This window comes from Lissotriton vulgaris, chromosome 5, assembly GCF_964263255.1.
Source record: "Lissotriton vulgaris chromosome 5, aLisVul1.2, whole genome shotgun sequence".
Lineage (NCBI taxonomy): Eukaryota > Metazoa > Chordata > Amphibia > Caudata > Salamandridae > Lissotriton > Lissotriton vulgaris.
Genome location: NC_141693.1, coordinates 875,627,117 through 875,639,381, shown reverse-complemented (window position 1 = coordinate 875,639,381; position 12,265 = coordinate 875,627,117). Strand labels below are relative to the sequence as shown.

The following is a 12,265-nucleotide window of genomic DNA, read 5'->3' as shown; positions in this document are numbered from 1 at the left end:
AGCATTTGTTTTGATGTCTTCTGTAGGAGATGATTATCCTGGTTTTTGATTTAATCTAATGCTATCCTGTTATTCTTCTCCTGCGTACCCTCTTTCACCACCACCAATCTACCAGTTTATTTTATGTAAGAACACATCCTCTTGATTGCTCTCTACTATAGTTATGTGTCCAAGATTCTGTAGTCCTCAATTCTGTAGCACTGTATAAAAACCAATGCATAAATGAGGTGTTTAGGAAACATAAATATACCATGTGGTTCAGGGTAGACAAAGTCACCAGCTCTCAGATTTCTTGTCACAAATCTGGATTCTTTTTCGCAGGGTTGTCAGACAAGGTTGGATAAGCTACTCAGAAACTTAGGAGGTACTGCAAAGCTTTTTAGACCAAGCAGTTGACTTTCCAGTGGCTGCACGCACTTTGCGTTGTTCTGTGAAAGGATATATCTAAGACGTCTGATATTTGTGAAGGAAATTGATCATAGATTAGCAGGTGTCCATTAGCAGGCATAAATGAGGCTTGTGATACCAAGTTAATTTACCTTCATTCCTTCAAATTCCCATTGCCACTCTACACTTTTTCCAAAAAAGCAACGATAGGAAGCAGATCCCAGGATGGAGGATAAAGGATGCATCTAACCTTGTCTATGGAAAATGTGATATTTCAGGTTACTCTCCCTGTGCAAGAGAAGGAAATGTAGTCCATCTTCTTCCACATCGAGATTGCCTCTGAAAGTGTGGGGTGAGTTGAATGGTATTCTGATAAATCTTTGATCTAAATGGAATCCTCAACTTTATTGTCATGATACGCATCAAAATGAACTGTCTGCATTGCATACTTCCTCTGACCATCCAGGAAATTGTAGAATCTGGGACAAAATGGTATGCTTATTCAGATTGTGATGAGAGTTGATTGCTCAGGTTGCCTTTGGTGGATCTTCCCTACCAGTCTTGTGTTCAAACGTTGACTTAGTATTTTCCTTAAAGTGAAATATTACGGCACCTCTAATGGTGAAGGTACCTTATTCTGAGAACCTAGACTTTTATAGGGGCTCAGTTCAAGATGGACTAAATGCAGTCTTCTTTCTGGACTTGAGCTCTCAAGTACCAAGACATTTGCTGCTCTCTTCCAACATTCATTGGCTTCTGTGCCGATCTGGATTAGAGTGCAAGGGCGCATGGTCATACATAGTTTTCTCATGAACCTGGATGTAATTTGGATGTCGGTGATGCAGCATAATGGCTGGTTCCCAAGGGGTTGAGGCTGTGGAACAAACATGCATTATCTCACCTCCTGAAACAGCTTATATGATGTTTTTTCAACATAATTTTCTATGATGATCGCTCGTGTTGCCCTTGCTTGGTAGTAAAAACAGTTGAGGACAATGGACCAGCATTCAATTCTGGGCAAAGGATAACACAGAGATTCTGATATAACTAAACTAGAAAAAGCCTACAACAAGTGTCTGGATCTATCTTATAGCGACTAAGGGGTCAACTATTCTGATCAGATAGAGCATGTCAAAGGACAGGCTCACCTCAGTGAGCATGCAGAACCCACTCAACATAGTTCTCATATTTTGTAATTCATATATTTACTGTGGTGACGGAGAGATTTTTCCAAACTCGTGTGATTGTCTCTAAAAATAAGGCATGGACATTTAAGGGGCGAGGTCCCTGAACAGGGGTTTTCTCTCATAATAATTTACTTGCACCACAGAATTTGGAAAGATCTGAGAATAGTTTGTCCAATTTTAAATCTCTTCAAAGATGAGCTGCTGCTGCGAATTTGCTTTAGTTTTCTGGAGGTCCTATGTTTGGGCATCAAATTAATTTACTATCTCTGTCCTTATGATTTCTGGTATGCCTATAGTCTCATTCTTTTTATCTACCATCTGCTACTGAAGACCATTGTAGAAGACTGATGTGATAGTGGTTGTTTCTTATTGTCTATGCTGAAGATGATTTTATTTTCTATGATGTGAAGGAAAGTTTTAATTTTATGTTTTTATTCTATTGTGGTTTCATATTTTAGATGACTTTCTATCTACCATTCTATTTTCATACCTGCACTTTCTCTAGGGATTATGCCTGGGGAATATTTTTCCTATAATTGTGAATGGGTTCACTTGCTTTATTCCTTACATGATTGGTTGACATTGAATGTGTCTGTGACTGTGTTGCATTTACAATATAAAGCCATTAATGCTTTAGAAGAGTCTTTGGGTTTGATAATGGCTTATGGGCTGTATTACGACGTCAACCACAAAAATAACTACCTCCTGAGCAGATGCTCAGGGATCCTTTCTATTAGACATGTTATGGTGGTGATTTAGGGTGCTTAATTCATCTGAATTCAGGGGTAAATGTCACAACGTGAGAAACACATGGGGAAAGGCTTTGGGCCAGTGGCACCGTCTGTTGTTCTGCATTAGTAGCGAATCACTCCATTTTGTTTCTGAATATTTTTCACTTTTGGTGCATTAGTTTGTAGTATTGTGTGTTTTATTGTAAGTCAGAATATCCAGTCTCAAATTGGATAAGCCTCAACCAACTAAACAATGGCAAAGGAGTAATGGGGTATGTATACAAAGGTGCAGGTTGACTTTAATACAGGTTTCTCTGCAATGTGAGAAGGAATAAGGTAGATTTGTGGCTAGAAATCAAAGCACTCTCACTCACTTTACCCTCTACTATTACATTAGCTGTGCATATTACAAATGCAGAATCGTTTGTCTAAGATTTAGGGATTTTGCGTATGTAACCTTATCCTACTATGTGTATACATGCATTTAACCCCTTCAGCGCTGCGCGAATTCCGCTGCGGTGCTGAAGGTTCTAAAGAACCTATGGACTCATGACGGAACGGTGCCGTCATGACCACAGGCCAACCGACACTCATGACTGAACCGTTCCATCATGAGCATGGAAAGGGTTAAATACTGGCTTATCAGTATCTTCATATCAATATTTCAATTGCGGGCTATCATTTCCGCCTGCCTTTGAGTCATAAGGATATCTTACCGATTTACAAAAGCATTTGCCTACATAAAGCAGTACTATTAGTAGAATTGCAATAAAGGCACAGTCCTTTACATATCTAAAAACTGAATATGGCTATTCTCTGGCTAATGCCATTTTATTCCCAGTTTAGATGTTTGTGGGCCAATTCAGGAAGGGGTGCAAGAGTATGCAAACGAGTATTACTAAAGTATTACTACACATACTCCAAAATGCCTTTGTGAATTGACTCTCCTATTTTCAATTACCACTTCAAAACAATTATTTGTAACAACCAAATCTACAATAGATACAAGGGCTGCACTACGCTGCTTAAAAGTGAGACAGCAGAACATCACCATATCTACTAGGATGTGGTGCTGTTTTTCTGTGCTGGCACTCTTTCGGCTGCCATGAGCCAACGCACACACCCTTGAGCCATAGCGCAATGGAAATAAACAAATGAGAACTTTGCATCTTATTGTGTCTTATTTTGGCGCATATCCCGGTCTACGAATGATTCTAGAGAGGGATTTGCGTCAAAAACTATTAGTGGTTGCATGGGCACGCCCATGCATTTCCCACGGAATGCCTCCTTGACTCAATGTAACGTAAAGCTTTGCATTGTGCAACTTTCTGTTACTTTGGAAGACTACCCATTGCAAATACTGATTCGCGTTAGACAGTGAATCCCAGCATACCACTTTGCATCTGGTCTGGCTGCAAAGCTTTAGTAAATCTGGGCCAAGGTGTCCTTCTGGCATGAAGATATATCAGGCAACCTTATTTGGAGAGAGAGCCTGGGAAACTTGCACCATTGTAGAAGAGAAATGCTCATGCATTACAGTGTGAGAAGATGTGTTGAGATTGAAATACCTATAAAGTTTTTGTTCAGAACTCTTCATGCAGTCAGAACAATACTTGTCGATGTCTTCTGTCCTTATGACTCCTTTGAGCCCCTTATGTCATGATTGTAAGTATGTGGCTCATCTCCTGTTTACGTGTACATGGACTTTATCTGTTTTCTTCTTCTTATGCTGCATTCTGTGTTACTGCACGATTCAACTGCACCTAGATTCGTGCAGTGGAATGATCGCTGACATGTGAGTATTGCTTTTCGAATAAACTGCATGTGTTTCTGTTACTATTCATAACCCCTTCCCAACCCCTGAAGGGTAATGCCAGTGACCCCGCCTCCAACAGCTTCTGGTCATCTTTTACTTGCCAAATAAAAGCACATAAAATGGTCCATGAATCCTCTCAAAATGTTTTCTTTGTACCACTTATCTCAGATCCCTGTTGATATATTCTGTTATTTGTACCTTACCTCTAAAAGAGTAATGGTAGCATCGCATTCGAAATTCAGGCCCACAAGTCTTTGTGCAAGTTAGGCAACGTTTGTTGGTGCCTTATTTCATACATACACACTAGTTAGTTATTAAGAAGCACAGATTGAGTTACAAAATCAGGTGGATGCGGAGAACTGACTGGTTAATTTAGTGGGAGAAATATGTTTCATGCCTAACTAAAGGAGCCTTTGGTGTTTTTGAACATATTGCAGAAGAAGCTTTGCAGCAGTCCACAGATGTCAATCATATGAGAAGTTTAAACATGGCTGCCTGTGACCTTAAGGTTCTAAGTTATTCCAATGTTAAAATCATGTACTGTCTGAAATCTTTGCTTCATACTGAATATTAGAATATTCAAATCCAAGTAACTTTGGAATATAATATTGGGCATACATCATTTTCAATCTTAATCACACTGCTTCTGTGTTTTCGTGTGCAATCGTTGAAGTGCAATGACGTTTAATTCAATCAGAATTTGAGATATCTTGTGTTTCTTTAATCTTCAGGCCTTTGACTATGAACAGAAGAAGTTGTTGGCTACCAAAGGTATGTAGTTTGTGAGTGGATTTGAACAGGGGGTCACTTAAGTTAACCTTGAGTTTTATACGCATGAAATAATAAAAATAATATCTTGCCTAACATTTTGTGTCATCTTATTGGGCCCAGTATATGTATTTCTGATCCAGTGCAGTTGATTACCATATAAATCGTGCCAGCAAATAAATCCCAGATGTTAAAGTGTATCCCCTTACTAACCAAACGTGTTTTGATAATTTTTGAGTCAGGAAATATGTGTTTCAGCTTAATTATTTATCTTACCCATAGTTTAAAACTATATTTTTGTGTTTCTGGGTTTCACATTAATGACCATGGCATACAAAGTACTGTACATACCCACAAGGGAAGGTGCTTTTATAAGCCCTTGAGCATGTGCATATACCCACACCCCGTGAGCACACTTGGGACTTCCTGTATTTAAGGGTGTCATTATAGTTCTAGTTTTCCTTACAAGCTATGCAAGTATGGAGCTAAGCGGAAAAATAACACCAATTTTGTTTCATGTCATTATGGTGAAAAACATCTTGAGAATTCCTCCTCTGTACAAACTTTCTCATAAAACCATTTTCTTTGTTTTACTGTCAAGCCTACTAGACAGCGCATGTGCTGTATGTTATGAGGCAGTCTTTGCCTTACCAAGCGCTTATAGAGGCTTGAAGCCCGACTATTGCTTACCATTGTTTGGCTTTCCTGTCACTCTGATTTGCCTGCTTTTTAGGGCTCGGGCCTATGTCACACTGCGTAGCAGTGTGGGCGGAGCCCAAGAGTCCAGTAGTTAGGGACTCCGAAAACCTAAACAATTCCTGGCTGCTCGTGATTTTTCGTCCTTCTTTTTGCCAGCTGCATGGCAATTGGGCCTCGCATGCGTGTTTTTTTAGAAGAGAGCATGCAATAGGCCATAGGCGGTAGAGTAGCTCCGCCTATTGCATATTGTGTGCGGTCACGTGCACGAGAAGGGCATATTTCTTGAATTACCAGCTGTCTGAGACCGCGGTAATTGAAGACAGATGCTGGGCGCACGTTTTTTTTTTTTGTAATCCATTTCACGGAGCTCTCCCTGTCAGCGCCTCTTCTCTGTGTGTACGCTTTCTGTGTCTCTCTTCCATTGGCCTCTAGCCTTCTGTTCCTTTGAGGTCACTCCGGCTCCCTTCGGCTTCTACCTCACTGTTTCTCTCGGCACGTGTCTGAGCATCTCTCCAACCCTCGTTTCCCCTTCACCTCCTCTTCTCCCTTGCTGGCTCCCATACTTTTCTCCGACTCGCTCTCTGTATTTGTAGCTCTCTTGTCTTTGCGCGCTCTTCCAGTGAGCTTAGTTCGCTCCGTGTGTCTCGCCATAAATGACCTCATGATCTGTGGCTCTCTCTGGGTACCGCGCGTCGTGCTCCACAACTTTCCCCTTTCTCAATCTCTCCCCGTGTTCTCTCCGCGTTTCCCCGGCCCTCTCAGAGCACAGTATCTTTCGCGTCTTCTTCTCAGTCTTTGATCTCATTCACCCAGTCACACCCCTCTCTCTCTACATAGCCTTCCCCTTCTCTCTCCCTACTCCCTCGGTATTTCTCCACGGTGTCACCTTTTCTCCTCTTTCTTCCTCTCTTGGTTCCCTTTCTCTTCTCTCACTTATCCTCGCTGAGCAGTCTTTTTCTGTCTCCCACACTTCTCCGTGCCCTTCCCTCACGCCTGGCTTCTCTCACTTTCCATTACTCCCCCTATCTGTAGATTATTTTCTCTCTCTCCCTCTCTGCCCCCTCTCCTCTTTCATCACTCTCTTTTTATAAGACATGCCACTATTTCTTCTCGGTATCTAACGATCACTACGCCCTCTCTCTACATCTCTCTGCCCCCTTTCTCTCTCACACACCATCTCTACCCCGTGTCCTGTGTTCTTTCCCCTCCACCTCCCCTAACACCCCTCTGTCCCTATTTCCCTGTATTTACCTCCCTGTCTCTCACTGTCTCTCCCACTTGCTTCTCTGTTGACCTCTTCTTCTATCTCACTCTCTTACTAATTCTCCCTCGTTCTTCTGTCGGTGTCTTTCCTCTCTGTCCATCTTCTCTTTCGCGCACCCCCTGTCGAGCTGTTACTTAAGTGACAGTCTTCTGCCCTCCCTGTTGCTCCTGTCTCAACCCCACACACGTGACTCACTCTTTCCACAATGGTAGTCTCTTCTCCCCCTGTCACTTGTAGTCAGCCTCTATATCCAGCAATTCCTCCATCTGTCTCTTTCGCTTTCTCCGCTCCTATCTCTGTTGTTGTTCCTCACACCGTCTCTTCCCCTTCCTTCTATGAGCCTCTCTCCCTACCCTTCACTCTGTTTGCCTCTTTTTCGCGCCCTCTCCCTTCTATGATTTCTTCTCTCCTGTGTCTTCCTTGCTCTCTCTCGCGCCACCGTCAGTCTCGTGTCCCTCTGCCCCTGTCGCTGTCCTTTTCGCTTTCCTCCTGTCAGCCTCTTGCCCTGGGCCACCGCCCCCTTGGTCTGACTGCCTCTTCTTATTATGAAAAGAACACAAACCGTGGAGGGGCTTAAACGGAGCCGCGTCTGGCGAGCACAGCTTGGCGGGCACCGGCCCCGGGCGCTGGTGTCCACGCCCCGTCACAGCGCCACGAAGGCCCTCGATTCAGCGCTTTCAATCTAGCGCTCAAAAACGGTTTTCGTTGTTGATTGGTCTATTTATGGATTAAGTAATCGTCGTAAATTTCGATCTATTCACCACCCCCTCCATTTAACCACCGGTACCCAGTAAGCATGGGCGAATTTTGCGAATCTCGCATTCGCGAATTTTGCGGATTTGCGAACTCGCAATCCGCAAAATCCGCGAATTCCCGCGAATTTGCGGATTTTTTTTTTTGTGTGTTCGCGCGTGTTTCTGCCAGTTCGCGAGGGTTTTTACAATTTCGCAATTTGCGAACTTACCTGTCGGGTCGCAAGTTTTGCGAACTTGTTGTTTCTACGTGTCCAGCCTGTTTGGGACACTCTTCTTCATCACTGCCACTCTCTGTCACCACTGCCACTCTCTGACTACTCATGCCACCCTCTGGCCCACCCATGCCACCCTCTGTTTCATCACCACACCCTCTGGTTGTCCAGTGTACATTATTTTCGGCAAAGCAAAGCACACCTTCCCTGCCTCAAGTGACCTGAATTAATTTGGGGCTGATTAATGTGTCACAGAATATTTTTTTAGCTGGCACCTGCTTCCTTAGTGCTTCCTGATTAGTGATCTTTTGCACTTGCTAAGTGCTTTCATTGTTGCAAAATTAGTTACAACACCTGCCCTGCCCCAACTGACAATAATGAATTAGGGGCTGATTAATGGATTTTAACTTCCAGCCTGGCTCCTGCTTGTCTCCCTTAGCTGTAATTCAGGACCTTTGTGGCATATGTGTAACTATTCTGAGGTTCAGAGCAGGGTCACATAATAGTTGCAACTGGCAACTGAACTCTGGAGGGGCCCCTCAGGAAGCACTACAGGAAATGGCTACTAATGATGAGCCTGAACTTTTGAACCTGGTAAGTAGTTTCAGTTTTGCTAAGATCGTATTTCTGCAATTTAGCACTTACTCGCGGGGTGCGAAGTTGTACTGGCAAGCCGCGAACTCACACGAACAGTGCGAGCAAGCCATAAAATCCGCTGCTCGCGGATTTGCGGATTTTGCGGGAGATTCGCGGATCTCGCGGATTGCGAATTTACCGAAAATCCGCAAAATCCGCGAGCGAAACGGATTTTCCGCCCATGCTTAGTACCCAGCGACGTCTTTCAATGGAGCTATCGTTCAAATCTTTTACCAAAACATGTCAGTCTTGCAACGGGTCAACCTACTGAGTGTTGTATGTCAATTAATCTATCCGGTTAGCAAAATCAAAAAGATGTTGTTTGTGTTCATCCACACAAAGTTTCACCAAACTCATCCACCCACCAACCCCAACAATCAATCCATCCATCCATCCATCCACCAGCTCCAACAATCAATCCATCCATCCATCCATCCATCCACCAGCTCCAACAATCAATCCAACCATCCATCCACCCATCCACCAACCCCAAAATCAATCCATCCATCCACCCATCCACCCACCCACCAGCCCCAACAATCAATCCATCCATCCACCAGCTCCAACAATCAATCCATCCATCCATCCATCCACCCATCCACCAGCCCCAACAATCAATCCATCCATCCACCAGTTCCCAACAATCAATCCATCCATCCACCAGCTCCAACAATCAATCCATCCACCCACCCATCCACCAGCCTCAACAATCCATCCATCCATCCACCCATCCACCAGCCCCAACAATCAATCCATCCATCCATCCTTCCACCCATCCACCAGCACCAAGAATCAATCCATCCATCTACCAGAAAAACGTCTGGCGTTGGCAGGCCAGCATTTCTTTTTTCACATTTTTGGGGGAATAAATATATGCAATAGACATAGCAATAGACATTAAAAGTGCAAAAGTAATAAGTAAAGCCGTTGTTGCCTAAAGGTTATGCACGTACGTTTTCACGAGTGAGAGTGAGTGCTGCAGAGTGAGAGTGAGTGCTGCAGAGTGAGTGCTGCAGAGTGAGTGCTGCAGAGTGAGTGCAGAGTGAGTGTAGAGTGAGTGCAGCTGCTGAGTGAGTGCAGAGTGAGTGCAGCTGCCGAGTGAGTGCAGATTGAGCGCGAGTGCAGAGTGAGTGTGACTGCAGAGTGACTGCAAAGTGAGTGTGACTGCAGAGTGACTGCAGAGTGAGTGTGACTGTAGAGTGACTGCAAAGTGAGTGTAACTGGAGAGTGACTGCAGAGTGACTGCAGAGTGAGTGTGACTGCAGAGTGACTGCAGAGTGAGTGTGACTGCAGAGTGATAGTGACTGCGGAGTGACAGTGACTGCAGTGTGTGAGTGTGCAGGGTGAACAGTGTGTGAGTGTGCAGGGTGAACAGTGTGAGTGTGCAAGGTGAGCAGTGTGTGAGTGTGTAGGGCCAGTGTGTGAGTGTGCAGGATAAGGACACTTGAACTAAGTCCACCACACATACATACATAAGACCACACACGTAAGACCACACACACACACCACACACACACACACCACACATACACACACCAGTCTCTCACCACCACACACTCACCACCACACACAATAACCACCACACACTCAGTGCAAACTTACACACACTCACCACCACACACTCACCACCACACACTCACCACCACACACTCACCACCACACACTCACCACCACACACACAACCACCACACACAACCACACACCACCAGCCGTCAGTGCACGCTTTCACCAGGCACGAACACCACCAGCCATCAGTGCATGCTTTCACCGCACCAAGCACACACAAAACCAGCCGTCAGTGCATGCTTTTACCAGGCGCACTCACCACCAGCCGTCAGTGCACGCTTTTACCAGGCGCACTCACCACCAGCCGTCAGTGCACGCTTTTACCAAGCACACACACCACCAGCCGTCAGTGCACGCGTCCTCCAGGCACACACACCTCCAGTCGGCAGTGCACGCTTCCACCAAGCACACACACCACCAGCCATCAGTGAAAAATTTCTACAGGCACACACACCAACAGCCATCAGTGCACACATCAATTGTTAACGCATCCACAATAAACTATTGTACCAATCGCAGTATGGCGCACTTTACTTTTAAACATATTCATCTAAAGCGCAGCATGCCACCATTGATACTATTCCAATACAACCCACATATTTCTACTACACACCACATGCATACACTCCATAAGACATGGATTAAACACATTGCCATTTACAATGCCATTACCTCTAACTCAAATAAATCCGAGACCTATTGCATTTTTAATGCTTGTTATTTGTGTCTCAGTTTGCCAATGTTGTGGATGTCCCTCATGGCCGTACTGAGAACCCAAAGCAGCCCTAACAATTTTGTCAGACCAGTCCTCACCCCGGGGGAGCAAGTATAACGCCCTCTTGGTTAACAAAACCGACCCCCAGCACTGCTGCTTTTTTTTACTGGCGGCCGATAGTGCAACATCACTGAAAAATCGGCCCCCAGTAACAAAACAGGCCCCCACCACTCCAAAACCAGCCCCCATCACTCCAAATCTGGCCCCCACCCTTCCAGCCTCCCGGGCAAACGCCTGATGCCCGCTACTGCTAGTCCGGCCCTGATATCCCTCCGATGGAGCATTGCCTCTTTACTTTTTCTTTCGCTGGCCGGCATCTCTGTTCCCACTGCTTGCTTTTTAAGACTTCTTGTTTTTTCGGTGAAGCACACCTTTTTTGGGGAGAGGGGATTATTTTATACAGCACGAATTGGACCCGAAGGTATCAGAGCGCTTTAGATGAGAACCAGTTGCTTTACATGAGAACCAGTTGCTTTACAGGTGGACACATTCATTTTTTTGTTAGGCATCTTGAGAGCACATGATTTAAGAACTGTTGATCTGGTGTACTTCTCTCCCCCTTCACTTCGTGTTGCTCTATGCTGCCTGTGTGCCTCTCTCTGCACCATCCTTTTTGTGTTTGCCTGTGTGCTTCTCCCTGTTGCCTCCCACACCCTCTGCAATTGGTTTCCAGTCGTTTCCACCCTCCCCCGTGATCTACCCCTGGCCCTCTTCCATGATCCTATGGCTTCCTTGCCCCCACCCCCTCCCCATGTTGGTTTTACTCCCACTTCCAATTGCTTCTGTTCCCACCCATTTTCTTTAATGGGAAAAAAATGCTTTACACATTTTATTTTATTTGCAGTTACTGATCCAACTCAAATCTGTAACTAAAAAGTAAAAAAATGCACCTGTGCCTTTTTTTGTGTGTGGTGCATGTGTCTACAAAATGATGCAGTACTTTTGTTGGAAGCTTTTTCTAATTAAAAAAAATCTTTTTTTATTTTTGCAATGCTGCAGCCTATCCCTGATGCTATGAAGTGTGGCAAAAATTTAAAAACGAAAAATTTAATTTTAAAAACCATGCTTGTTATTTAACTGAGTAGCATTCCAAAGTTGTTGAATAGAGCCTTTCATGTCACAAACAAACAATTCCCTTGAATGTTCCTTAAGCTAACATATATGCCTTGTTACTTTAAAGCCCCTGTTCAGCCCCATTCTCTTCTTATTTATCCTATATTTTTGCTCTTTTTGTTGAGGTTTCAAACCATGAGGTTTGTTTACCCTTCAATCTGACTTCCTCCATCCTGTTTGTAGGTCGAGCTATAAGATTCAGCAGGAATCTAATTGCGAGTCTAATACCGCTGAACCACTGCTTTCACAAGCGGTGGATTCGGTGGATTTTTGACAGTGCATGAGAGTCACGTGACTCCTCGTGGACGCGCATGCCCGAGCCTTCCCACTGCCAGCAGCATTTTTCCACGGCCGCC

General features: G+C 44.4%; 1 protein-coding gene across 3 annotated transcripts in view; it reads left to right on the top strand.

Annotated features, from left to right (window-relative positions):
• BICC1 (BicC family RNA binding protein 1) overlaps positions 1-12,265 on the top strand; it is an 808,889-nt gene that overhangs the window by 760,005 nt on the left and 36,619 nt on the right. For all 3 annotated transcript variants that reach the window (XM_086922454.1, XM_086922453.1, XM_086922451.1), the window contains one exon: positions 4,853-4,892. In XM_086922454.1, the coding sequence (XP_086778580.1) occupies positions 4,853-4,892 (40 nt within the window). The remainder of the gene's footprint in view (positions 1-4,852; positions 4,893-12,265) is intronic.